Source organism: Ambystoma mexicanum, chromosome 2q, assembly GCF_040938575.1.
Source record: "Ambystoma mexicanum isolate Mex_15411 chromosome 2q, UKY_AmexF1_1, whole genome shotgun sequence".
Taxonomy (NCBI): Eukaryota; Metazoa; Chordata; class Amphibia; order Caudata; family Ambystomatidae; genus Ambystoma; species Ambystoma mexicanum.
In genome coordinates this window covers 343518974-343546749 of record NC_090924.1, presented here as the reverse complement: position 1 = coordinate 343546749, position 27776 = coordinate 343518974, and the positions used below count along the sequence as shown (strand labels likewise).

The 27776-nt window shown below is 48.0% G+C and overlaps 1 protein-coding gene across 1 annotated transcript in view; it reads right to left on the bottom strand.

Moving 5' to 3' along the window:
• GRID2IP (Grid2 interacting protein) overlaps positions 1 to 27776 on the bottom strand; it is an 837949-nt gene that overhangs the window by 583684 nt on the left and 226489 nt on the right. The window contains exon 3 of the mRNA XM_069647354.1: positions 26610 to 26764. Coding sequence (XP_069503455.1) covers positions 26610 to 26764 — 155 coding nt within the window. The remainder of the gene's footprint in view (positions 1 to 26609; positions 26765 to 27776) is intronic.

The window sequence follows — 27776 nt, the reverse complement described above, 5'->3', positions numbered from 1 at the left end:
TACAGTGCACAGAGGTCCAGCCCAAAGAGCCAACCGGGTGCTACACATCACCTTTGAAGATACGGTAGTCGCCCAGTCAAGACCGGCGCCTCTGCGAGAATCAGGTGAGCGTTACAGAACGCAAAGCCTACCGCAAAACTCTCGCCCAGGCGCTATGGAAACCTCGGATACTGACCATCTAGCCCGGTTACTTGGGGAACTAAGGGCAGAAGTGCATGCAGCTCGTCAGGAAACGAATGCTCTAAGAAGGGAACTAATTATTTCCAAGGAGAGAACAGACGGTCTTGCTAGACAATTGCTACAGTCACAAGCCGGACAAACCCCGTTACCCGCATCAGGGGCAAATCTTCCTTCAACATCCTCTATGAATCCAGTGCAGATCAACCTACCTGGGAATGTACCTCTGGCTCCGCCCGAACGATTTTCTGGTGACCCAAAGAGGTTTGCAGTATTTATCAATCAGTGCCGGTTGCACTTCTTATGCCGGCCAGCAGCCTTTCCAACTGATCAAGCTAAAGTAGCTTTTGTACTTTCGTACCTTAGTGGCAATGCGGCAGACTGGTCGATCCCTCTAGTTAATCAAGATGATCCGGTTCTCCATGATTTTCAAGCCTTTCAGCTTAGTATGGAAAAACTGTTCGCAAGACACTCACAGGGGCTGGCCTTGGACAATGAGCTTCTTTCGTTGCGACAGGGTAATCAAGACCTTTTGGCTTATATTGCATCTTTCAATAGACTAATAGTGGAAACTCAATGGCCTGAGGACAAAAGGATTACGCTGTTTTACAGAGGTCTACGTGGAGAGCTCAAAGACGTTTTAGCCCAAGTAGTGAATCCCCCACAAGACTGTTCGGATTATATAGACTTGGTCGTTCAAATAGATCATAGACTGCAGAACAGGAAGGCCGACCGTTCCAAGTTTGATGCTCGAGTATTTTCCAAACCGCCAACTCCTTCCAAAGGAGTAGACTCCGGGGAACCCATGCAAATCGGGGGTCTGAAAGGTCCTCTAACACAAAAGGAGCGGGAAAGGAGAAAACAGTTGCAATTATGCCTATATTGCGGAAACTCAGGGCACTTTCTTCGAGACTGTCCGGTGAAACCTGCCAAGAAGGCAGTAGGAGCTGCAGTTACCAAAGTTACAAACTCTGAGCAGGGAAACGACCTCGCCCGACAAGAATAGAGGTCCTCTTGCCGAGCGTGAAAACCAGTTCCGTGACCTCGCATTTCGTGATACCTATGGTCCTCATTAGCCCTGATAATCCGGATCGATTACATGCAATTGAAGCTTACGTCGACAGCGGTGCCATCGGCAATTATGTGGATCATGAAATGGTTTTGAGGATGAATCTAACTCTTTGTCCCAAGGCTGTAAAGGACGTCATTACTACAGTGGATGGTACGGAGATAGCCTCCGGGCCAGTAACGCATACCACTCAAGAAGTGACGCTAGTAAGTCAAGATGGACACCATGAGAAGATCGTGTTCGATGTGATCAAGGCCCCTCAGTTTCAGATTATTCTAGGAATACCTTGGTTAGAGAAACACAATCCTCTGATCGATTGGCGAGCAAGAACGGTCCAGTTTCCAGAATGTGTCTCTACTTGTCACCCTCCACCTGGTGTTGCACTGGCAGCAATTTCTTCAGAGACTCCCCAGTTACCTCCCGAATACCTTGAATACCAAGATGTTTTCCGGAAGGATCAGGCTAACACTCTACCTCCTCATAGGTCTTATGACTGCCAGATAGACCTGATACCTGGATCTACTCCTCCTTGTAGTAGAATGTATGCCCTCACCGAGCCTGAGAACCTTCACCTTCGACAATACCTGGATCAATACCTGGCGAATGGGTTTATTCGTCCTTCCAAGTCCCCTGCTTCTTCAGCTTTGTTCTTCGTTCCAAAAAAGGAAGGAGACCTTAGAACTTGTATCGATTATCGCTCCCTGAACCAGATCACCGTTAAGAATAGATATCCGTTACCTTTGATCCCTGAACTCCTGGACCAAGTCAGAAAAGCATGCATATATACAAAGCTGGATCTTAGAGGAGCTTACCACTTGGTACGAGTAAAAGAGGGCGATGAATGGAAGACTGCCTTCCGCACCAAGTATGGGCTATTTGAATATCAGGTCATGCCCTTCGGACTTTGCAATGCCCCGGCCGCCTTTCAATATTTTATGAACGATGTCCTCAGAGAGCTCATAGATGTGTGTGTTGTTGTTTACATTGACGACATCCTCGTTTATTCTTCATCGGAATCTGAACATCGGAAACACGTGAAAATGGTCCTCAAAAGATTGCGTCAACACAAACTTTTCGCTAAGTTGGAAAAATGTGTTTTCAACGTGACTGAAGTTGAATTCTTGGGATTCATATTATCACCTGGCGGAGTACGTATGGATTCAAAGAAGGTCGATGCAGTTCTCAAATGGCCATCACCATCCTCCGTAAAAGGTGTGCAAAGCATGTTAGGCTTCGCTAACTTTTACCGCAGGTTTATCCCCGAATTCTCTCGAATAGTCCAGCCCATCACTGCCTTGTTAAAGAAAAACAAACGTTTTGAATGGTCTACCGAGGCGGAACAAGCTTTCCAGGATTTGAAGACTAAATTTATCTCTGCACCAATCTTAAAACACCCTCGCCCCGAACTCCCCTACATCGTGGAAACTGATGCTTCAAGCCTTGCCATGGGGGCAGTTCTATCACAAAAGGACCCGGTAACCAATCAGTTGCATCCCGTGGCATTTTGGTCCCGCACATTCTCGCCTCCTGAAATCAATTACACGATTACTGACAAGGAACTTCTGGCTATCAAGTCTGCCTTTAAGGCTTGGCGGCATTATCTGCTGGGGGCCCGACACACCGTTACTGTGATTACGGATCACCGAAACCTGCAATATTTGAAAACCGCAAAAGCCCAATCCTCTAGACAACTCCGTTGGGCATTATTCTTTGCCGAGTTTGACTTCATAATTACCTATCGACCTGGTACAAAGAACGGTAAAGCTGATGCCCTTTCTCGGATGGGAGTGGAAGAACACTTGATCAACCCTAAACCTGTACCAATCATTCCCGAACAAAGAATTCTGGGTGTAATCGCCACAGAATCCATAGAGGAAGTTAAGGATAAAGCCAGGCAACGTGTAACTCCAGCAGACATACAGAATTGGCATCTGCAGGGAAAGGACTTTGCAGTAAAGGACAACTTATTGTATTTCCAAGAACGATTATACCTACCCAGCACAGATTTACAGAAAAAAGTAATCTCCTGTTATCACGATTCTTTAATGGAAGGTCATCCCGGTATGGCCAAGACCTCAGAAAAGATCAAGCGCTACTTCTGGTGGCCGTCTTGGAAAAAAGATATTAGAGACTTTATAATGTCTTGTGGAGTATGCGCCCAAAACAAGAGTCAAAAGGAAAGACCAGCAGGCCTCTTACGCCCTATTGACATCCCACCTCGCCCTTGGCATACGCTTTCTATGGACTTCATCACCAATCTACCTCCATGCTCCGGATACAATACGATTCTAGTAATCGTGGACTTATTCTCCAAGATGGCGCATTTCATTCCGCTCAAAGGCTTGCCAACAGCAGCAACTCTGGCCCGAGAATTTCTCGAAAACATCGTCCGACTACACGGTTTTCCTTCGGTTCTAATTTCGGATCGAGGTAGTCAATTTATTTCTCATTTTTGGCGAAGTTGCTGTCGGTCGGCTCAAATTGATGTGAGACTATCGACCAGTCACCACCCTCAGACCGACGGACAAACCGAGAGGACCAATCAAACTCTGGAACAGTATTTACGCTGCATGCTGCAACAAACTGAAAAAACTTGGAAAGACATCCTTTGGATAGCCGAATATGCCTACAATAACTCTGTCCATTCGGGAACTGGGAAAACACCGTTTTTTCTTTTGTACGGCAGTCACCCTCGAACCTCGGAGTTGGATCCCCTCCAAGATCTTGAAACACCAGCAGTAGACTACCTGCATTCTACAATCACCCAAGCCTTTAAGGAAGCTGTTTCTCACCTTCAAAGGGCTAAAGAACAATACAAGAAAGGAGCAGATCAACATCGGAAGGAAGCCCCTCAATATCAAGTAGGGGACCAAGTCTGGTTATCCACCAAATATCTACCTCTAAAAGGGCCACGCACATTCAACCCAAGATACCTTGGTCCCTATTCCATCACTACCATAATAAACCCAGTAGCGGTCAAGTTGGACTTGCCCCCTCACATGAAGATACATCCGGTCTTCCACGTCTCTCTATTAAAACCCGTGCAACCTCAAACCTGACTAACTAAATCTCCAAAACCTATCCTAGTTGATGGAGAACTCGAGTTTGAAGTCAAAAGCATTCTGGACTCCAAGATCTCCAAATCTAAACTATTTTACCTAATTGACTGTAAAGGCTACGGCCCCCAAGAGAGATCCTGGGAACCTGCTGAATATGTCCACGCTCCTCGCCTAATCAAAAGATTTCACCGAACATTTCCTGACAAGCCAAAACCCCCGGAGAAGCCCGGTTTGGGAGGGGCCTTGAGGGGAGGTACTGTCATGATCTCTGCTTCCAAAAGGTCAGGGTTTTCCCAACTCCCTTGGAAGCAGATCCATAACCCAGGTTCCGAGGGCCAACCAGTCCCAATTGGGACCTTTTGGACCCAGTCCTGGCGCCAGTGGCACCAGGCTCATAAATGTGCCCAGTCCCAGCGCTGGAAGCGCCGGGCTCATGATGCTTGGGTGGACTTACCTGCAGCAGACCGTGCTGCTTACTTGCCTGCCAGCTGAGCCTCTGATCCTCTTCTGTTTGGAACTACTTTTCCTGTTGGGTGGGGCAGGAGCCACTCCCTAGATTCAGAACACTGGAACTCTTCTGGAAAGCAGGAACTGTCTGTGGAAGGAGACACCTAAGCACTACAGGAGGCTATTTAAACCACACCCGGTGGATGAATCTTGCTTTGCGTTATTCTGCATCCTCTGCAGCAGAACGCTCATCGTGTCTTCTGCATCGGATCCTGGGCCTAAGGAAAAAGGCTTACCATCCTGAATCCAGTCTTCAGCAACACCTATAAAGACAAGAAAGAACAGGTTAGCATTCCGGCATCTGAAAGACAAAGGCTTACCTACTCTTCGTGCGCTCCGGAGGTCTTCACACTGCATTCCGGCATCTGAAAGACAAAAGCTTACCGACTCTTCGCACGCTCCGGAGGCCTTCGGCGCTGCATCCTGCATCTGAAAGACAAAACAAGGTGCGTTTAAAGACATTGGGGAACTTTGATACTCACGTGCCATTACTCCTTTCCACATCAACCCCAGTGGGTATTCCGGCACCCTGCAGCCGCTCCGAACTCGTACCTGCAAAATAAAAGACAGTTAGAGCGCATCGTGAAGCAGGCAACAAGCGCTTACTTACGTGCTTCCAAGCGCTTCTATTCATCATACGGACTCCATCTTCAACTCACTTCAGCCCGTCATCCGCCATCGCCGGAACCTGCAAAACAAGAGACATCATTGCTAAAGACTTTAAAGACAATAGAATTACTCGAAACTTACCGTTCGTGCAGTAAACGACGGACAGCAGTCCTCTGAAGTCAAGAGGCCTGCGCTACCGATCCAGTGAAGAAACTGGTTACAGCACCCTGCCCCGAGGCAGATGGAGAGCTCGGCATTCACTTACCTAAGGTGAGAGCGTTAACCTTTGGGGGTCTACAGGAGAGCAAAAAAGGGAAGAGATAGGGACACCCCAATAACCTCAGTTCATTAATCCCATATTTTCTGTCTGCAGACATCTTACTCCTGAAGTCAGGCATACAGTGCACAGAGGTCCAGCCCAAAGAGCCAACCGGGTGCTACACATCACCTTTGAAGATACGGTAGTCGCCCAGTCAAGACCGGCGCCTCTGCGAGAATCAGGTGAGCGTTACACCCGATGGAAAGTCTAGGAAATACTGCTTTGTGAAGTTATGAAGAGAAGACCAAGTTGCAGCACTACAGATGTCCTGCTCTGTTACCCCCCGTTGCAAAGCCGAAGAAGTAGCCACACCTCTGGTAGAATGAGCTTCTGAGCCTGAGAGGTCATCTTTGCCCACCAACTTGAAGCATTCAGAAATGCACAAACTAAGCCAACGGGATAAAGTTTGCTTGGTTACAGCTTGACCCAGCTTGTGACCAGCACATCCCACAAAAAGCTGATCGTATTGTCTGAGTTTTGCTAGTCTACTGATGTAAAAACTCAACGTCCTCTTTGGATCTAGGCAATGAAGCCTCTCCTCCTCTTTGGAAGGATGTGGGGGCGGATAAAAAGTAGTGAGCACAATCTTTTGTGCCAAATGAAATTCAGAGACCACCTTCGGTAGAAAGGAAGGACGGACCCTCAACACAACCTTTCCCTTGTAAAAGGTGGTAAACAGAGGATTACAAGATAAGGCTTGCAAATCACTGACTCTTCGAGCTGAGGTAATCCCTGTTAAAAATACAATTTTAAGGGTTCGCATCCTTAAAGGGCATGAATGTAGAGGCGCAAATGAAGCTCCCAAAAGAAACTTTAGCACTAGATTTAGATCCCAGACTGAAACAATTAATGGGACACGGGGGAAAACGTTAGTTAATACCTGTAGAAACCGGAGTACAATAGGGACCTTCAAATACAATCCCTGCTCTGGTGAGCACTTAAAGAGAGACTACGCAGCTAAATATCCTATGGTTGTCGCAGCTTGCAGACCCTGATGGGCTAAATGAAGCAAAAAGGACAGCACCACTGGTGTGTCACAAGAGAAGGGGTCAATATACTTAGCTCTGAAACAGCTGTAAAACCTCTTCCAATTGCAGAGGTACAGAGACATTTTTTCAGGTCTTCTGGCCGAAAGCAAACCCTCCATTACATCGTCTGGAAAGTACCAATCCTTGTATCTTAACCTCTCAGAAACCAGGCATGAAGATACAGGGTCCTGATTTCTGGGTGGAGAATGAGACCTTCCGCTTGCAAGACTAGATACTCTCAATGGGGAAGATGAATTGGAGGGCATATGGACATGTCCAGAAGGTCTGGGTACCACGTTCTCCTCACCCAATCTGGGGAAATGAGGATCATGGGCTTCCTGAACTTCCTCAACCTCCTGATGACATGAGGAATGACAGGGGCTGGAGGGAATGTGCATAGAAGTGGAAATGTCTAGTCCACTAAGAACGTGTCTCCCAGAGCTCCGCTCTGAGGAAATTCCCTAGAGCAGAACAGGTTTTACTTCCTGTTGACACTGGATGTGAACAGATCCACTTAAGGGGTTCCCAAAGGGTGAAAATCTCTTGAAGGACTTCCTGAGCTAGCTACCACTTGCAGGAGACTGTGCTCTACCTGCTCAGATCTTTTGCTGCTGTGTTCTTCTCAGTGGCTAGGTGAATACCAGACAGAGAGAATACTTCTTGCAGTGCCCAAAACCAGAGCAGCATTGGCTCTCTGCACAGTGGTAGTGACCCTACACCTCCTCTCTTGTTCAGGTAATGCATGGTAACCTTGTTGTCCATCATTATCAGGACATTCTTTCCCCGTACAGAAGGAAGAAAGGCCATCAGCACTAGACTGATCGCCCTCGGTTCAAAAAGGTTCATGTGTAGTTTGGACTCAGATAGAGACCAGTGACTGTTCAAGGGAAACAGGCCCTGATCAGCCAATCATCGAAGTAGGGATAGATGTGAATCCCTCCCCTCCTTAGACTTGCTGTCACTACCGCCATCAACTTGGTGAAAACCCTTGGGGCAGAGATGAGCCTGAATGGCAGAACCCAAAACTGAAAATGAGAACTGCCAATGGCAAACATCAGGTACTTCTTGTGCTTGTGATGAATAGGCACATGGAAGTAAGCATCATCCTGAAGGTCCAATGATACCATCTAATTCTGGAGCTGGATGGCCTGGAGGATCTGAAAAAGAGTGACCATTTGACCTTGTCCATCCTGAGGAACTTTTTCAAGCATCTCAAATCCAAGATGGGGCTCAATCCTCTGTCCTTCTTTGGTGTTAAGAAATAAGGGGGGTACCATCCCTCATTCCTCTCCGCTACAGGCACTGGCTCTATAGCACCTTTCTCTGGCAGGATGCAAATCTCCTACAGAAGGAGCGTATCTGTTAATTATGGGCCTGTTGTTAGCACCCTGGTCTGCTCACGGGACCCGCTAAAGAAGCCTGGTTTTACCAGGCGGCCTTAGTGGTTCCCGCGAGCAGAACTCGTAATGAGGCGGTAAGGGGTTGACGGCTCCGGCATAACGCCTACCTCCTAATGACCCCCATAGACTTGGAAAAGTCTGTTCTAGGGAGAGGTTTGAAAATCTTTGATACCTCAGTCGAAGACGTCGACGGCTTTGACTTCGATGGTCTCGATGTTGAAGAACTGGACTCGAGTCCCATCAAACCAGTGGAGGTTTGAGGCTTAACCCTCAGCTTGTCTCAGGCCTTCAAGATCTCTGAAGTGCCACGAAGGAGCTTAAAAGGTTTCTTGCTCGGGTTCAAGGGCACGTGGGCTCATGTGCAGCAACCTTGTTAGACTCTTTATTGGCCTTATGAGGCACGATAGGGTCAGAAGTCTCATTTAACTTCTTCGAAGCGGCGGGAGGAGCCACCTTCTCAACGACCTTTGTCATCTGGAGGCAAAAGCCCTCCTATTCGGCTTTGGTAGCCGATTTACCTAGAAAGTTAATTCTGGTCGGGAGAGGAGTCTGACGATGTAGTGCACGAAATGTGTCACCTCTTTGTTTTTTTTTCAGGAGGCCGAAGACGACGAGGAGTGGGCGCTGCTTCTGGAAAGAATTTTTCGAGTGCTTACGAGGTGGTGAAACGGCTCTCAGACTTATTTTGTCCAAAGCTCTCCTCTTGGAAGGAGTTGTCGAAGGGGATGTCGAAGAGGTCCTAACCAGGACGAGTTTCCCCTTCGTCTCCTTCAAGGCCTTTCCTATCATAGACTGACAGGACCTGCAGTCGTCGACTTTGTGGTCAACACCAAGGCACCAAAGGCAAATACAATGTGGGTCAGTGATGGACATCTTCGACCTACAAACCACACACCTTTTGAGCTTGTTTTCGGAGTAGACATTTCGAAAGAAACTGTTACTACGAAGTAGCAATGAACCGTTGAAGAGTGCTGTGCATTCGGAATAACAGAATGAAGTAATGGGCACGGTGTGTGCTATATATACCGAGGTCGACATCATACTCGAGAGCGGACGAGGCCTCCGAGAGACACAACATTAATGAGGTGATGCCGCACAGTGCCCTGTGCTGTGAAAACAATTCCAAGGCAGATGACCCTGGATGGGATGATATCAAAGATGAGGAATACATGGGAGGACACACCAAAACCATGCCAGTATGAGTCACTGTCCACCAAGTTCACAATAAATGACATCAGTTGCTTCTGACTGTATACTTATGTAATCCCAGCAACCACTGTGTCAAAACCAGAGATTACTTATTTGTGTTTTTACCAACTACCTCCAGACTTATGAGGCCACACAATGAACCAGAGGTGCTTCCAGTTAAAAAGCCACCCCTGCCTGTGAGAATTTAGGGTTCCAGCAGCTGTGTTAAGGAATGCACTTGTGACCTTTGAAACTGCCTTGTTGCCACAGCAGGGCTGATGCTGGGGAATGTCAGTAGATAGTTATGGCAGAGGTACATGTATGCACTATGCTTTCGGGCATGGATCACTATGAAAGTGGGGTCTGATTGGCAGATCTCATTTTCAGAAACAGAATTACCAGAATCATTTTATAGTTCAAAATCGAAAAAGCTCGGGCTTTCCCACCCTCACAGATGGCATTGTGTCACATCCATATAGTCCTTACCACCTATCAATAACATGTCCTAAAGGAGTATATATGCTCGAAACACCTCTAAATGTTTACAAACACGGATGAATTAAGGAGGATGTTAAACTGTTCATGAAACCAAAAATGATGTATAAATAAAAATGATTCTTCGTGTTACTCTCCATTAAATAAACACAAGAAGTTCAATAGAGCATGCACGCATGTCTTATGTACAAACACATATTACATTGTTGTGTAAGAGAGCCTTGTAGATGTGAAAAGCATGCCTGTTTAGGAGGCACTTCTCAGGTTGCCCTCTGCGGAGTCTGCACATAGGTTGTAGACATCAAGTGTACTGTGGGGAGATGTGTTAGTAGGTGTGTTCTTTTGCCTTACTCTCAGTAAGAACTCTTTAAAGTATTAGGTGCTGGATGTATAGTGAGTATTGAGTGGCCGCCCTGGTAAGAGTGTGCCTCATGTGTGTTCTTTAGAGTGTGCCGCGGGCCAAAGGCTCAGTAAAGTTCCAGTATGGCACAGGATTGGACTCCTTTATTGCCGCTCAAATGCTCAATTACACTCAGCCTGATGACCATTGGTTGCGTTGGGCTCACTCGCTTAGACTTAGGTATAGTTCTCATTAATATTAGCAGCACAGTATTCACTCATTTACACGTAACAATAGTGACGAAGGGCTCACTCAAATACTCAGCTTTTATGCTGCGCCGCTCACGCAATTACTCTTCAAAAACGTGGTGTAGGACTCATTCAAATCTTCCTTACTAGGCATGTATGAACATGTTATGGTTTACATATCCTAAATCTAGCTGGTAAGTAACAGAGAACTGTACTACAAGGGGTTACATTAATAGGGTAAATACAATTTGAAGAACATTTTAAGGCTACTCTTGCAGGACATGGAGAGAGTATACAGAGGGTTGCAGGCATGGGATGTAGGTTAGGAAAGGAAAGGCGGATCCACTCTGGGTAGGGAGGGGAGGTTTCTCACATATGCCCCCTTGGAAGCTATAGTTCTGTGAATTTCCAACAATTTGGCCTTCCTAACTTCACTTTTAAATCTCCAAGTCATTTTCGGTGATGCCCTCCCTTGCCCAGAGATGTAGCCAGGATTTTCTAACAAATGTGGCCTGACGTTAATGTAGTTAGGATACACCGCAGCGGCATTAACATCTGTAAATGCCCACACAGCGATGCCGAGTGGTCATTTAGAGATTTTGGATGGGCCTTGCCCACTCAGGCCCTACCCTGTCTACACCTGTGCCCATGCCTCCTTCTACTGCTAAGACATGAGACATCGGGCCTCATTACGACCCGGGCGGTAAGTGAACAACGATGAAGGATTACCGGCATCGCTTACCGCTCCGGCCGATCATGACATGAGTATCCGCTATTTGCGGCACCGTAATTAACGGTGTCGTAAATAGCGCCCGGAGCGCGGGCACGCGACCATCTATGCCCCAAATTCCGGCATGGCGCAAACAGGGGAACATCACAAGTCTGGCGGACATGCAAACAACGCCCTACTGAAGTCTGAAAAGTACCTTACCGGCATGGAGCTAATTCCGGCATCGCGGACCACCTGTAAACGGCCATGTGCAGTGTTCCCAACTGCCACAGGTGCACACAATCAGCACAGGTGGAGGCAATACAGACTGGGCCAGCACAAAAGGAGCACACCCCACCCCTTCCCACACCCAGTCACACTCCACAATGATTCCAATACTACTAGCAATGCTGGGACTGGAGGATATGATTGCTGTGGAACTGCTGCAACAACAACAACAACAACTACTGGCAGCACAGAGGAGACACAGGAGGAGAAGGAGGGCGAGGCAGGGCCAGCATGCCCCACCAGTGCAGCAAGTGCCACCACGCAGGCATCCCCCAATCCCTTGCATCCGAGCCAGTCCATTCAACCTAACCCCTGAGCAGATCCACACTCTGTACCGTCTGCACCGGGACACCATCACCACCACTGTGGATATGATACATGACGACATTGTCAGCCTGATTGAATCACGCACCGCCATGCCACCCCTACTGAAGGTAGTGTCTGTGCTCCACTTCGTAGCCACAGGCACCTACCAGCACACAGTGGGGCACATGCATGGCATATCACAACCATTATTCTCACGTACGCTGAGCCAAGTGCTTGATGCCCTTCTGAAGCACACAGGCGACCACATTTACTTACCACGGTCTGCCCAGGAGATCTCAAACACAAAAGTTGGTTTCCATTCACTGGCCGGCATCCCTGGTTGCATTGGCGCTATCGACTGCACCCATGTGGAATTGGTGGTCCCACATGCCATGGAGGTAGCGTACCGCAACCGTGAGCTATACCACTCAATCAACGTGCAAATGGTATGTGACTCAAACAAGATCATCACACATTGCTGTGCCCGATACCCCGGATCAACCCATGATTCAATGGTCCTGCCGAACTCCACGACACCACGCTACATGGAGCGACATGCAGGGCAGAGATCCTGGCTTCTCAGTGAGTCGCATGTTAGGCCCATGGAAATGTGATGTGGGTAGGTGATTGGGGTAGAGATGAATACTTCATCCTGCTGAGATGGGGGGGTAGAGGTGCATACTTCACCTGGCTGAGATTGGGGGGTTAGAGATGCATACTTCAGCTGGCTGAGATGGGGGGGGGTAGAGATGCATACGTCACCTGGCTGAGATGGGGGGCGGGGGTAGAGATGCATACTTCACCTGGCTGAGATGGGGGGGTAGAGATGCATACTTCACCTGGCTGCGAGTGCCTGAGAGGATGGACCATGCTCATACCCCAAAGCAGCCCAGACTGGACCTGACAACTGACCACATAATGAAAGATGAAAGCTGCCCAAACATGTAAATGATGCAGTGTCACAACCATTCCATAGCCATCTACATGTGCACTGTACCTAATCAGACCGTAACCCCCTCACACAATGCAGCTACAAGCAACTACTGTGGCCAATACACAGCACCAAATACCATCAACTGAAAAGACAGTCCCCCATTACTGCGTACAAAGGAGTCAAATGAGGCCCAAATACATTAATGCACCGCTACACTGACACAGAGGTCCAACAAAAGTGCATTACACCATTTGTTTTGCATAGTGACATCATCATGAGGCTGACATCAACGGTGCCAGGATGAAAGCATACAAATTACTGCACATCAGCCAGATCATGGAAACAACTGGCGTGGATTAACACAGTGCATGAGTACTTACAATGAACTGGACCCCCCAGCGCCCACTAGTCAATGGCACACACACCAGTCCATAAGAGGAATACACACATAGCAGTCACATTGTGTGTCTCCATTCATGCATAGGAATGTGGTTGCAATCAGGAAATCAATGCATGCTATGGTGTCATTGATCAAGGTCACATATGATGTGATGACTTATGCATTGTTGCCCACATGCAGGTGATGCAGGCTATCCCTTGAGGAGGTGGCTCCTTATCCCAGTCCGGAACCCACAGAACAGGCACAAGGAGGACTACAATCGTGAACATACACGTACCCGTGTGGTGATTGAGCAGACATTTGGCCTCTTGAAGGCACGGTTTCGCTGCCTCAGCAGGTCTGGTGGGGCACTCCTGTACCGCCATGAGAAGGTGGCCAAGATCACCATGGCATGTGTCATGCTACACAATATGTGCATCAGACGGAATGTGCCCCTGCCCCCTGATGCAGAACTGCAACCACCTGACTATGAGGATGAGGAGGGTGGGGATGGGACAGCACCTCAGGGAGGCAGCGATGCACAGGAGGGACGTGACATGCGTCAGACACTGATCAACCAATGTTTCCAGCACACATGGACGTAGAGTGTGACATGGATGTGGCACTCGGGGTACTGGGTGTGTCAGGGACATGGACACTGTAGACTGTTCACCAATAAAGCACACATACGCAATAAGCAAAGTCCACACATGTGAATCATGAGTCACCAAAATGTGTATTAAACAACCATAACAAAGTGAACAAGCCTTCCACCCCACACACCCTCTCGCCCCTCCCCTCTCAACTCCCCCACACACCCTCTCCCCCTCCCCCCTCAACTCCCCCACACACCCTCTCCCCGCCCTCAACTCCCCCACACACCCTTTCCCCCCTACCCCCTTGACTTCCCAACACATGGTGTGCAGTAGCGCGCACCAGTGGTCCACATGGCACATGGCACCAGTATACATGGCTGAGCCTACTGCCCTCCCCCTCCTCCAGCACCAGGTGCCCCCTTGTCCAATCTGCGCAGGTTCTTGCTAGACCGACGCACAGGGCTGGTCCTAGTAGAGCTGACATTTGATGATGGTCCAGATTGTCCTGGGAAGTGTGGTGGATGCATGTCCTGCATTGCTGCCACCATTTCCGAGAGGACCTGGCACACTGCTGCAAGTTCCGCACAAATGTCCTTTGAGGTGGACTCAATGGCTGTTTTTTCCCTGATGTCATCCCTTGCACGGGTGCATTCGGTAATATGCTGCGTCAACAGCCCTGTGAATTCCTCCTGGCGCCTCTGTATGGCCATGATCCCCTCTTGGGTGGTTGTCACTGGGGTGGAAGTGATAGGCGTTTCTGCCATGATTTGGTCATCAGGGACAGTTGGCATGGGGTTGAAACTTGCCGGCAATGAATCTCCAGGTGACAGCCTGTGCATGCTGCCGTCCACCATGCTGCATGGGGATAGGTGTGGAGAGTGGAGGGGGCCTGTGGCAGCTGTTGCACCATGCAGCTGTACCTCGCCCTCGTCGTCCGATATGGCTGCTGTGGCAGCTGTCTCACCGACTGCCAGCCGATGGTGTGCACTCTGCCAATGCCTCCTGGGTGATGGTGTCTGGTGTGGGTGTTGTTGTGGGGGCCGTGGTGCACATTGGTGCTGTGGCCTCTGTGGTTTTCAAGGCCTTCCGAGGTGGTGCATGTTGGCCTCTGCCCCTTGAGGGTGAGGGGCGGTGTTCACCCTCCTCGGCCCTGGCCTTCTTCTGTGGTGTGGCACCGGTGTCCTCATCACCGCTGTCAGAATGTGTGCCTGTGGGGGACCAAAGGAGGGAGAGGGTTAGTGATGGGTCTACGGGCTTTGGGCATGCATTGGGGTGGCTGCATTGCTATGGAATGGTAGATGATTTACATTGGGGGGAGTGACATACGGGTTGCCTCACTCTTGGGTGGGTGATGCATGGAGGTGTCTGGGTTGCAACACATATGGGGTGCAATATGCATGTGTACAAGGTGATGCTCTGCACTGCCTGTAGGCAGTCTTGTACTTACGTGTCTGGTGGACCCTGCTCTACATCATTGCACTGTCAGTTCAGGTAGACATCATCGTGGTAGTATTAGCATTGTTTCATTTGAGACACCTACCTGCATCGGCTGATGACGGGACTCCTCGCTCCATGTCCCCGACTCCCTCTATTGCCTCGGTGCCTATGGTGGAGGCGCATATCTCCTCCCAAGGTTGCAGTTTTATTGGGGACTCCGCACCTCCGCCTGTCGCCATCCCAAGGTTGCGGTTGGCAGACAGTATGCTCCGCACACGTAGACGTAGGTCATCCCAGCGCTTACGGCATTGTTTGGGTGTGCAGAGTGTGGTGCCAACGGCACTGACTCTCTAGGCGACCTCTACCCAAATCTGCTTTTTGCGCTGCAGTGCTGGACGGGACATGTCATTTGAGAACACCACATCTGCATGTTCCGCAGTGTCTCAGCTAACATGGTAAGCTCCTCTCTGGAGAAGCGCTCCTTGTGCAGGCGATCTCCCGTTTTTTTCACCGCTTTTGGCATTTTAAATTGCAACAGGTAGTGGTGGAGGTGTGTTGGAGTTCTGGGGGTCAGATGGCTCCTGGTTGTGGTGGATGGCAATGGATTGTGTTTTTAAAGATGGCCGCCGTGCTCTTTCCCGTTCCTGTGCGATGACGCAACTTCCGGTTTCGCGTATTTACGGTCACCGCTAATAGCGGTGACCGCTATTAGAGGTGACCGCTAATGCCGATGGCTTGGATGCCGGAGGTGCTATTTCCACTACAGACGGTGGCGCAAAGGGGGATTTTTCAGACTTTAACGCCATTGCGGTGAGGTCATTACCGGCATGGTGCAAAGCTTGTGCCCGCAAACTCATAATGGGCTGCTTTTAGCGGTCTATTGCCAGCACGGACACGGTAATTGCGCCATGCCAGTAATGACCGGTACTTAGCGCCCGGGTCGTAATGAGGCCGTTCGTGGTGAAAGTCTCACTAAATTACGCTTACATGTGCTCACTTATGCTACGCCATAGGCCACCTCCAAATCCTCATTAGCATTCAGGGTGCATGGTTCAGTAACAAGGTTGTCAGTTAGCTGCTGTGTTAGTCAAGCCGGAAGCTGCTAGGGCTCGCCCTCTCGATAGTGGCTGGTACATTTTGAGAAGGCCGGAGGCAGTTGCGACCTCTGGCGACCCCTAAATGACGTCCTTGGTTACAGTGCTTTAAATGGGAGGTGATATCGGGGCAGAGGGCTCTAAAAGGGGGGGCTAAGTGTGGCATAGACCATGCTAGGTGTAGACTATGGGGGAGAGATGCCAGCCTAACAAACACATCATGTGATCCTGCAATTCTGTGTGTTTGGACACTCAGCATGGTTTCAGATCGTCTTGCTTGCATCCAGTGTGCCCATTATACATACATCTCTCTCTGGCTCGGTTTGTAAATAAATCACTGTCAGCAAATAAAGCACCCTCCCATTTAGTATGTGCACAATTAAATCAGTAAATAAATAGCGCTCATTTTGTAAATAAATCACTTGTGAGGAAGTGGAAGGTGAGAAAATAACATCACTGTGGTTTCATGGTAGCTCTGCTTAAAATCAAAGAGCATAATGTGAACATAGGAATGACCACACATCTGGCTTATTCAAAAGGGCATAGCCTGCCTGCGGGAGTAGACAGTTGTTGGGGCAGGGATGGGAGAACAAGGTAAATAGCCAAATGAAGGCATAATATGAGGAGGGGATGATCCATTTCCGGACTTGTAGCAGGTGACAGGTTCATGTTCTTGTTTGTGGGATATTTTAGGGAAATCAAATGAGTGACTCTTTGTCATCTGAAAACCACAGGGGTTCCTTTTGGAAATCATTGTTTTCTGGTATGTTAATCAAGTGGGGGTGGGGGGAGACTACAACTCCCAGAATGCATTGATCTGTTACATGCAAACAAATGGATCAATTAGAGTGCTCACACTCAAACACAGAAAGAGAGAGGGCCACCCAGCTCGGCGTACCTTACCCTAAGGAAAAACACCCTAACCCTGGCGGGGGTGCCTGGCCCTGGGTAGCGCGTGGTGTATCGCCTATCTAACAGATATAGAGGAGAGTGCTGTCCCTCAACCTTCTATACTAGTGGCAGTGTCTGTAGGCAGACAAAGGTCGTCAAAAAGTGAAAAGGTCTAAAAAAAATGGTGTTCTCCAGAAGGTTGAGCAGTGTTCAACAAAGCTGTGGATTAGATCTTGAGGCTGCTCGATCTTAAGCGTGGGTACAACCTGCGAAACAGGTCAACTGTTTATGTTCAATCCAAAGTGTACAACTTTAATAGTGCCCGTAGGTCACCGTGGTTGGGGTGTGAAACAGTACAGCTGGAGAGACCACTGGTGGGTGAAGCAGTAAAACACAGCCAGAGGGCTGGAGGGCTAAAAAATGACTCATAAAAATATTTAGCTCACTCGGTGGTAATGAGTGTGCTACAGCGAATGATTTTCAGAAAATAGAGTCTCTTTTTTGGTGTAGAAGAGATCAAAGGTGGGTCATGAGAGCCCTCATGACCGAAAGGGGTCGACTGGTTTCAATGGCGTAGGAAATTCGAGCCATCTTCTTCAGGACCGTGATTAGAAATGCAAGCTGGGTTGCCGAGGTTCAGAGAGATGCTGAACAAGTAGAGAATTGCTGTTGTCTCCTGTGAGGAGACAAAAGGGAGGGGGGGAAATGGAGAAAAACAATCAAGGAGCGGGAAGGGCAATTAAGAAAGACTAGCAACAATCAATGCATGCAAGTATTAGGATGGAGGTCTGCCTACAGACACTGCCACTAGTATAGAAGGTTGAGGGACAGCACTCTCCTCTATATCTGTTAGATAGGAGATACACCACGTGCTACCCAGGGACAGGCACCCCCGCCAGGGTTAGGGTGTTCTTCCTTAGGGTAAGGTACGCCGAGCCGGGTGGCCCTCTCTCTTTCTGTGTTTGAGTGTGAGCACTCTAATTGATCCATTTGTTTGCATACTTAAGATGCACCTTGAATACCTGCCTTCCTAAATAAACGTTGTTGTTGTTCTACCATACGTTTCCTTGTTAACGGTTAAAAGGAAGATCACGGTTGTACCGTGTCCTTTTGCTTTTTAAGCTTTCCCTGTTGTTTTCAAGACTTGCTTCGCGCAACTGCTCTCAGTTGCTGGGATAGATTGACTCAACCTACGCAAGAGGAAGGATCCTCCTCCCTCCTGCTACCTGTACACAGTATTCTTGTGATTGTTCTCTCCCGCCATCCTCCACCTCCCTACCTTCCCTCTCTCTCTCTCTCCCTGTCCCTTCCCCTGACAAATGGCTGACGGCCACTATCTAGCCTTCGCAGAGGAACTAGTTGATGGTATCCTAGCTAATCCATCTCTCTTGGGACTGGATCTCACACCGCAGAACATCACTAACAATGATGAATGGAATGATATTGAGATCCTCAAAAAGAAGATCATCCGCACCGAACTACACGGCGCGCTTATGACTGAGTACCTGAGGGCTCATGCTGCACCCAACGGCCTCATCATTCGTATAGAACGGCGCATCTTCTTAGACAACCTCAAATTTAGGAAAGACTGGTCTTTTATAGCTAATAAATGCACCAGAGAGTGGCTTATACTCATCATTAACACTGCCAAAACAGTCACAGATCAATTACTGAAAGAATTGAATGACAAAAGTGAAGCACTCAAAACAAAAATCGCTGTAGACACCTTTTCGGCTAAACTCATTCTTTTAGATACCACACTGAAAGAGTTTAAAGACAATAACTTGAATAGAAAGATTATTAAGTTGAAGAAAGACCTCGCAGATTTCACTCATGTGAAAATCTACCCCTATGTAGCAGAGGAGTATTTCACTGAGGAAGCAAAACAAGCCAGACGTGACGCTGCACAACTCCGGCTCCAAAACCTCCAAAGATCTAATTCCAACAGATCCTGGAACAGCTCTAGTAGCAACTCGAGAAATAGCTCTAACAACAACAAATGGCAGAACAAGAGAGTACAGTTCAGCAGCTCCAACCAGGGCACCCCCCCTGCGGTTCCTTTTTTAGGACAGCGCGGGAGAGGCCAGAACCGCGCACATTGGCAGAACCATCCACAATCAACAGTGGTCACACGCATTCGGGGACAAGGAGCAATACCATCGCTCCTCCCTCACTAATCGTGAACCAATCAACCCATATCCTCACCAGACCTGAACAAGAGATTCTACAAAAAGGATTATCCTTCATACCTACAGCTCGCTACGACCCGTTTCAAACCCGGGTCGAAGTCACTCAGATGATGCGCAAGATACGATTGAAGCAGTATTTTGCTAACCACACTTATGAAGACAAAGACGTGACGGGCCTACGTCCTCCATCACAGTACTTCCCACCCCATTGCGCAAACACCGCTGAATCAGTCACTTTCGAACAAGCTTTGCTCAAAAAGATCTCTGAATTTGAATCCAATATTCCATTCATCCATAACAATTGTACTAAACCTCAACTACTCGCTCTGACAGATTTAGCAAACAACCCAGATATCATGATTAAACCAGCTGACAAAGGAGGTGCCATTGTCATTATGGATACCACCAAGTACATTACAATGGTCAACACCCTATCAGTGACCCCAATAGCTATTGTATTCTACCCAGAGACCCTACTCCATCCTTGCAGGCTCTGATAGCACCCATCGTCTACGAGGCCGAAGCTGAGGGACATATCAGCGCCCATGAAGCTGCTTTTCTGTCCTCCCCTCACCCTCGGATTCCGGCCATATATGCTCTTCCTAAAATCCACAATGGACTCATACCTCCACCAGGGCGTCCGATTGTTTCCGGGATTAGTTCTATACTGGAACCCCTCTCACAATATGTGGATTTCTTTATCAAAGACCAAGTTCCAAAAATGACCAGTTATGTTAAAGACTCTACTAATATGCTGACTCTTTTAGACACCATCGCATACAATCCAGAAACAGAATGGCTAGTCACTATCGACATAGAGTCCCTTTACACCCGGATACCGCAGCAAGAGACATTGCAAATGCTTAGCGGAATGCTACACTCAGGTATGGACCTGCATGGAGTCCCACCCAGCTTCATCTTATCTCTAGCAGAAATAACATTGACCAAGAACTACTTTCTCTTTGAAGAGACTTTTTACCAACAGATCTCAGGAACTGCGATGGGGGCGACTTTTGCCCCCAGCCTCGCTAATCTGTATGTGGATTTATTCGAACGCCAACACATCTATCCTGAGACCAATCCATATCTCGTCCATTTAACTATATGGCCGCGTTACATTGACAATATTTTTGTGATATTCAGAGGCTCAGAACACGATATAGAGGCTTTCCACACCTGGCTCAACTCCCTCAATCCCCATCTCAAGTTCACCATGGAGAGACATAGATTTAACACCCACTTCCTCGACCTTGCCATCTCAGCAACTAGTGGGTACCTCTCCTCGAGCGTTTACAAGAAAACCACAGACAGAAATTCTTTGCTTTGCTACTCAAGCTACCACCCTAAGGCACTCAGAGATAATCTACCCTTTGGGCAGTTCCTGCGCTATAGAAGGCTGTGCACACAGACTCCAGACTATACCAGACAATCCAAACAACTTCAAACGCAACTCGCCGAGAGAGGTTACCCTAGGAGGATTATCAAGGACACCTATAAAAGAGCCAGGAACATTCCACGTTCCATCACCCTAAAACAGCATACCAAACCCAGAGAGTCTAACACCTTCACAGCTGTGTTCAGTTTTTCACCTCTTCTCAATAAAATCAAACGGGAAGTAAAAAGACTTTGGCCTATTCTCAACACAGGCGCCTCCAACATCTCTGTTCCACGATTTGCCCTTAAGAGACGTTGCAACGTGAGAGATAAGGTTGTCAAGACTCTGATACCTAGCATACACAGGGAAGAGCCCACCCAGGGTACCCTTTGGAATACTCCACCTATCAAGGGACATGCGCCCTGTGGTAACTGCTCCATGTGCGCCCAGACCGCCCGAACTGCACAGATAGAGATTGGATGGAAAACACCATGGATACAGAACACATTTACTAATTGTAACACCAAGGGCGTTATCTACATGATAACTTGCCCCTACAACCTGAGGTACATTGGCATGACCATTAGGCCAGTTTGAACCCGCATGACCGAACACAGATCATGCATAAGAACGAACAAGCTCACTGCACCCTTGGTGTCCCATTTTTCATCAAAAGGACACACTGCGGATCAGTTCAAGTGGACTATCATTGAGTAAGTCACACCGCCCCGCAGAGGCGGCAACTATCACAATATGCTGTTCAAGAAAGAACAGATGTGGATTTATAGACTCAACACCTACTCTGAAGGCTTGAATGAACAAATCCAGTGGCACGAACTAGCAGTGCTGTCCTGAATCCACACTCCTTGCAGCACCAGAAGTGCCTTGTTCTCTGTTCACCTCCCTTGTTTGACCCTTCTGGTTTTTTCGTGTTTTTTCATGATTTCACGTTTTTTTCATGATTCCCTCATGATTTTCTCAATTTACACCATTTTTTCTGATCCATCCTTATTCCCATCTGCTCTCCATTCATCCTTATACATCTTTTCCATTGCCAATTGTTGCCCTTGAACCACTCCGCCCCAACCCCCCCCCTTTTCCCTAGTCTCGTCCACAAGGGACCAGGTCCTTCGCAGCACCGACGGAGACCACGCTCCAGTGCCTGGCCTCTGCCAGTCCGAGCGCGCTCTTCTGCTGTGTTGAGAGGCGCTCTGGCTTCTTTTTCCTTTTCTCCAATGCATGAGGCATTTCCAAGGAGTCAGCCGCGTCATTGCGACGCGAGCGCGTTTTCCCGCTCTTTTTATAGGCGATGGGGCTTTTTTTTCGTCAGAATCGCAAGTCCTGAGCTGTACAGCTAGATACAGCACACGGACAACAGGGAGGCAAGCAGCAGCCCTCTAACAGGTACGGCCCACACCCAGGCATCATGGACCAGTTCTTATTTAGCCTCTGCCATGTATTTTGCTGCCCATCCTACCACCTTGATTTGGTTTGCTTTTCCAACAGGTATACCTGACCTTTGCGTCTAGTTGCTGCTTTTTCCATCTGTTTTCGGTGCTTTGAGCAACCTTTGATCACCGATCGCCTCCCGTCTCCTTTTAAGGACGCCTGCCCAGAGGTATGGTTTTTCAGCTCTCCACCCTGGCACACATCTTGCACCTTATTTGGGAGGTTGCTGCCCCCGCAACCCCTCTTTGTTTACCACACAGGGGCCCACTGCATTTGCCCTGTTTGCACACCTTCCACCAACCTGTGTGCACGCCGCCCTTCCCCCTTCGGTGGTGCCCACCAGTCACCTTAAGAGACGTTTCTCTTTCACTCTCCCACTTCCCTTACCCTTTGGTGATGAGACTCCTCACAGGTGCTCAGGCACCCTCACCTCTCCTGTATTTATTGACCTATTTAGTTCTTGTTCCCACATGCTCACCCCACTGCATGAAGACCTCCACCCTAATGCTTGCATGCATTGATTGTTGCTAGTCTTCCTTAATTGAACTTCCCCCTCCTTGATTGTTTTTCTCCATTCCCCCCCCCTCTCTTTTGTCTCCTCACAGGAGACACCAGCAATTCTCTACTTGTTCAGCATCTCTCTGAACCTCGGCAACCCAGCTTGCATTTCTAATCACGGTCCTGAAGAAGATGGCTCGAATTTCCTACGCCATTGAAACCGGTCGACCATTTCGGTCATGAGGGCTCTCATGACCCACCTTTGATCTCTTCTACACCAAAAAAGAGACTCTATTTTCTGAAAATCATTCGCTGTAGCACAATCATTACCACCGAGTGAGCTAAATATTTTTATAAGAGCCATTTTCTAGCCCTCCAGCACTCTGGCTGTGTTTTACTGCTTCACCCACCAGTGGTCTCTCCAGCTGTACTGTTTCACACCTCAACCACGGTGACCTACGGGCACTATTAAAGTTGTACACTTTGGATGGAACATAAACAGTTGACCTGTTTCGCAGGTTGTACCCACGCTTAAGATCGAGCAGCCTCAAGATCTAATCCACAGCTTTGTTGAACACTGCTCAACCTTCTGGAGAACACCATTTTTTAGACCTTTTCACTTTTTGACGACCTTTGTCTGCCTACAGACACTGCCACTAGTATAGAAGGTTGAGGGACAGCACTCTCCTCTATATCTGTTAGATAGGCGATACACCACGCGCTACCCAGGGACAGGCACCCCCGCCAGGGTTAGGGTGTTCTTCCTTAGGGTAAGGTACGCCGAGCCGGGTGGCCCTCTCTCTTTCTGTGTTTGAGTGTGAGCACTCTAATTGATCCATTTGTTTGCATACTTAAGATGCACCTTGAATACCTGCCTTCCTAAATAAACGTTGTTGTTGCGCTACCATACGTTTCCTTGTTAACGGTTAAAAGGATGATCACGGTTGTACCGTGTCCTTTAGCTTTTTAAGCTTTCCCTGTTGTTTTCAAGACTTGATCTGTTACATGACAGCCTAGGACTGGGGAACACATGTTCAGGTAATATTCAGTCATCTGCCAAACTATACAGTTTACTGGGAGGCAAGAGGTGTTTAAGTAACTAAGAAAAAAGCAATATTTGTAGCCATTATTTTTTTGCTGCCCTTTAGGTTTTAGCAAAGGGGCCAAGAGCTGGACACATTGAAAGTTTGAAGGGTGACGGGATTGAGATAAGGAGATTTCTTTGTGTGTGCGTGTGCGTGTGTGCGCGTGTGTGTCCCAAAACAAACATGTTGTACATGAGCTATCCATCCAGAATGCGACTATTTTCCAGAAATTAACATTGTATGCTCAGGAACTCGCATCATTAGGCAAATATTGCTATAACATGCCTAAGTACTCAGCGGAGTTCTGGATATTGCCATCCTATACTCGGGAACTCTCACCACCTACCAGGTTTTCCCATTAAATGCTCATGCACACACACCATTTGGCAGGTATTTTTATATTTTGTCTAAGTACTTGAATCATATGGCAACGTAACTGCTTCACCTCAGAGTCTACTTACTTCTCTGGTCTTCGCCTGTAGCACTTTGAAGTAGTTTCAAGGCACACTATATAACCTACATAAATCTGGAGAGGGGAGCCCTAATCATGCTTTAGGGGTTAGATAGGGCACCTGATATTTAAATAACCAATTTCCTCTGAAAAGACTAACGCAAACAAAATAATGCTTAAAGTTCAATTGTATACATTTCTCCATTGGAAATTGATGGCTTGAATATCTACATTGTTATTGGTTGTTCTCACTCAGAGGATTTTGAGACTCTCAATGAACTAAGCAATGTATGTATAACTATGTACTTGGGGTGTTTTGTAAGGTGATGCTTTTTATTAAATTGCCAATTGAGAAATTTACAACATTGAATTGTGTACATTGTTGTGTTTGCTTTGGTTTTTTTCAAGGGAAATTGGTTATTTAAGAATAATAATTGCCCGTTGTAGATTCCATTCTAGATGGTTCTACGTGTTTTCTCAAATAAGTTTTCACCCTTTGAGGCTTCTGAGTTTTTAAATAACAGTTTGCAACCTAACCTTACTTAATGCAGCTGGCAACTCCTCCTTTTCCGCCACCGTTGAAAGTGTTTCCTTTATTTCACACCCATCTTCCATTCTTCTGCGGGAACGGCATCTGAGCGATCTGTTGCCCAATCGGAGAGAGCTGTTGGCTCTTGCTACGATTTTAGTTGACCGCGAAATGGTTGGAAAAATAGATTAGGCAGCAGCAATAGATGTTTCATCTAAGAGAGTGGCCTTCATTTCGACAATGAACATAAAGATGGGATGATGAAAAATAATTCTCTTTTGGAATATTGTTGGATACATTGTGTACTTGTTAGTTTTAAGTATACATCTATAAAATAGCATTTACATTGCAATGAATTAATGATTTTGGAGAGGGAGTGTAGTGTGGGGTAGCAGCAGAGGAGCAACGTGGGGGATGGGGGGGAGGTGTTCTGGTATTTCACCCTGGTCTAGCAACTGCCCTAATAGGAAACTATTGTAAATGCTGCCCGCCAAGCGCAAATGGCAGGTGGCCTTTACACACAATGTGCAGTACGAAGTGCAGAAAATAGGAGCACAGGCGATTCTGCCTGCTTTTTTCTCCTACTGTTTGCACTGGGTAGTGAAAATGAGAAACTGCACAGAGGGGGCCTGCTTGCACGCACGTGCACAGTAGCAGGTTCCTCTGTGTAATTGACTAGGTCCTGGAAAATGACTAAATAAACAGCCGCGTGGGAGTATCTCCTAGCTCCCCTCCCCCGCCGTTGTGGGGGTGGAAAAGCAGTGGAAGCAGGTCAGTGCCCGCACCAGATGGAGCCACAGATTCTTCTCAGGGGCTGTCCGGCGGATTATCCTCTTGCAGAAACAGAATAGTGTTTTTTTTCTTTTCAGGAAGTAATTAAATATCCATGGAAACATGAACGATGCGAGTGTTACTGTCATGCACAAAGGCAATGCCAGGATGGAGATCAAATGTTCGACCTGATGGCAGCCAGAACATCTCCGATGCCCACTGAACTGAGCTTTTTTTGTACCTCTCCCCTTGCCCAATCCCCCCAACACTTTGGAAATTTCAGGCATGTTAGTTCTTGTAACCTGCGAATGTTTCTCCTATCCCTCCACCCTGCCTTGCCTGTCCTTACCACTACTTCCCTATGTCTCCCCTGCCTCGTCGAGTGCCAAAAGTAAATAGCATCTGCACTTAAGCGTATTTTCTATTACCAATAAAATAAATTCAAAAGCAGGATTCAGGGATGGATTTGGGGTGGAGGGTAGAATCCTTTCACCGCCAGGGCTTCCCTAATGAGGGTATTATCACACTGAATGCTGTGGAGTATCTTCTGAGGTTGCGTGCCGCACGCTGTGCCGTTGGCAGGGATGCACAGACCCTCATCTTCTGTGGAGGTAGGCTGCCTCGGCGGGCACAGAAATACACCAGATCTTTGTTACTGTGGTGGCAAGCTGCAAAGATGGATCAGTGAGACGCACACTTTGAATGGCAGGCAGAAAGGAATGGCACATGGAGGCGCAACCGCTGAAGTCTGAGGTTTCATAGTTGCTGTTATGTCACATTATCCAGTTTAGAGGAATTACCGCGGGTGGTAATTCTCCTAGCGGTGTTTCCTCCATTTCTGGAAGGTTATGTGGAGGCAAATGCTTCAACCAAGTGCCAGAGATTTTTTCCTGCACTTTTCCTTCCCACTCAGACTATGATGGTGCGGTAAAAGTGGTGCTAATTTTGTTAGCACATCATTTTTACCCCAGCCGCTATACTCGCAAAAAGGCTCTAATTATGGCTTTTGAACACCACCCTTTATCCATGGCGCCCAGAGCTGGGTCTTGGACATTCACCAGCACGTTCTTCACGTTTGTAGAATGTGTGGGTATTCTTGTCTGCCCTGTGTTAGAGGCCCCCGTTCTTCACATCAGTTTATTGCCACATCTGGTAGGATGTTCTCCAGTTTTGCTGGAAAGACGCTTACCTGATATTATCAATGAGTGGCTGCTGCGACTCCTGGCTGAGGATCATGGGTAGGGCATAGGCCAGGTACTCGACGCGCCGCTCTGCTGCGTATTGTTTCAAAACAGTGAAGACCTTCTCCTTGACTTCGGGCTGGTCCCCCAGAATCTCGTCCACCTGGAAAATTGGGAGAGACACGTGGAGATGAGCACTGGTGGACTAGTGGATGGTTCGACGCAGCAGATTGTGTTTGCTCGTCGCATTAGAGGGCACACTCAACACAGCGGTGGCGGTACGCACATACAGTGCATGCATATGTGGAAATGAAACAGTCTGTAGTGGATAAGGGTGGATTGTCTTGTAGGGAACTCATGAGATTACCAGACAGGCCTGATCATCTTAATTCCCATCTCCGGCCTCAGTAGATCTCAGCAGACGCCCATTGGGTGTCTGACCCTCCAACAGCCATGAACATTTGACTCCAGCCCCCTGGTCCCTCCATTGGCTTGCTGTGGAAACCCGAGCAAGGGTCCAGGTGTGCTGCAAGGTCCATAGAGCATGCTATAGTCTGGCCCCCAGTTCCCAGCACAGACATTTGACAGATATACCCCTTCGCATGTGCTGTGCTCACTCTTTATGGCGACAGAGCTTCTTGGTAATTGTCCCTTAGCTCTGCAATTCTCTCCCAGTTGAATTAAGAGCCAGAGAGGATAGGATATCCAGAAAGGTCCTCAAGGCGTATATGTATCCCTCCTAAACTTGACATTCCCTCGTTTGCTTGAGTTCAGTAGTTACTAGTGCAGGCGTATTAGCACCAGGAGCAGACATCTATGGTGTCAATGTATTTAATAAAGCAGTGTAATATAATACATAACCTACCAATCTGGGCCAGTCTGCATTGGACAGTGACACCACGGTGGGTGGTGCAAGTGCTTTTGGGCAGAGTAAGTGGAAGGATTTTAGCCGCTTAAGGAGAAAATACATTTAGTGCCCCCACCTCGCCCCCAGCCTCTCACTGGCCTTGGGGCCACATTTGCCTCGCTATGGAAAATTACTCCCTCTTTAAATTTCTAGTCCCCATCTTCAAATGAATTATAGCCTTGAAGCGCATCTATTCTTGCCACGTGTGTCTCCTCCTGCTTCCGCTCCTTCTTGCGATTCTCCCCCGCTGCAGGAATGCCCTCCCCTG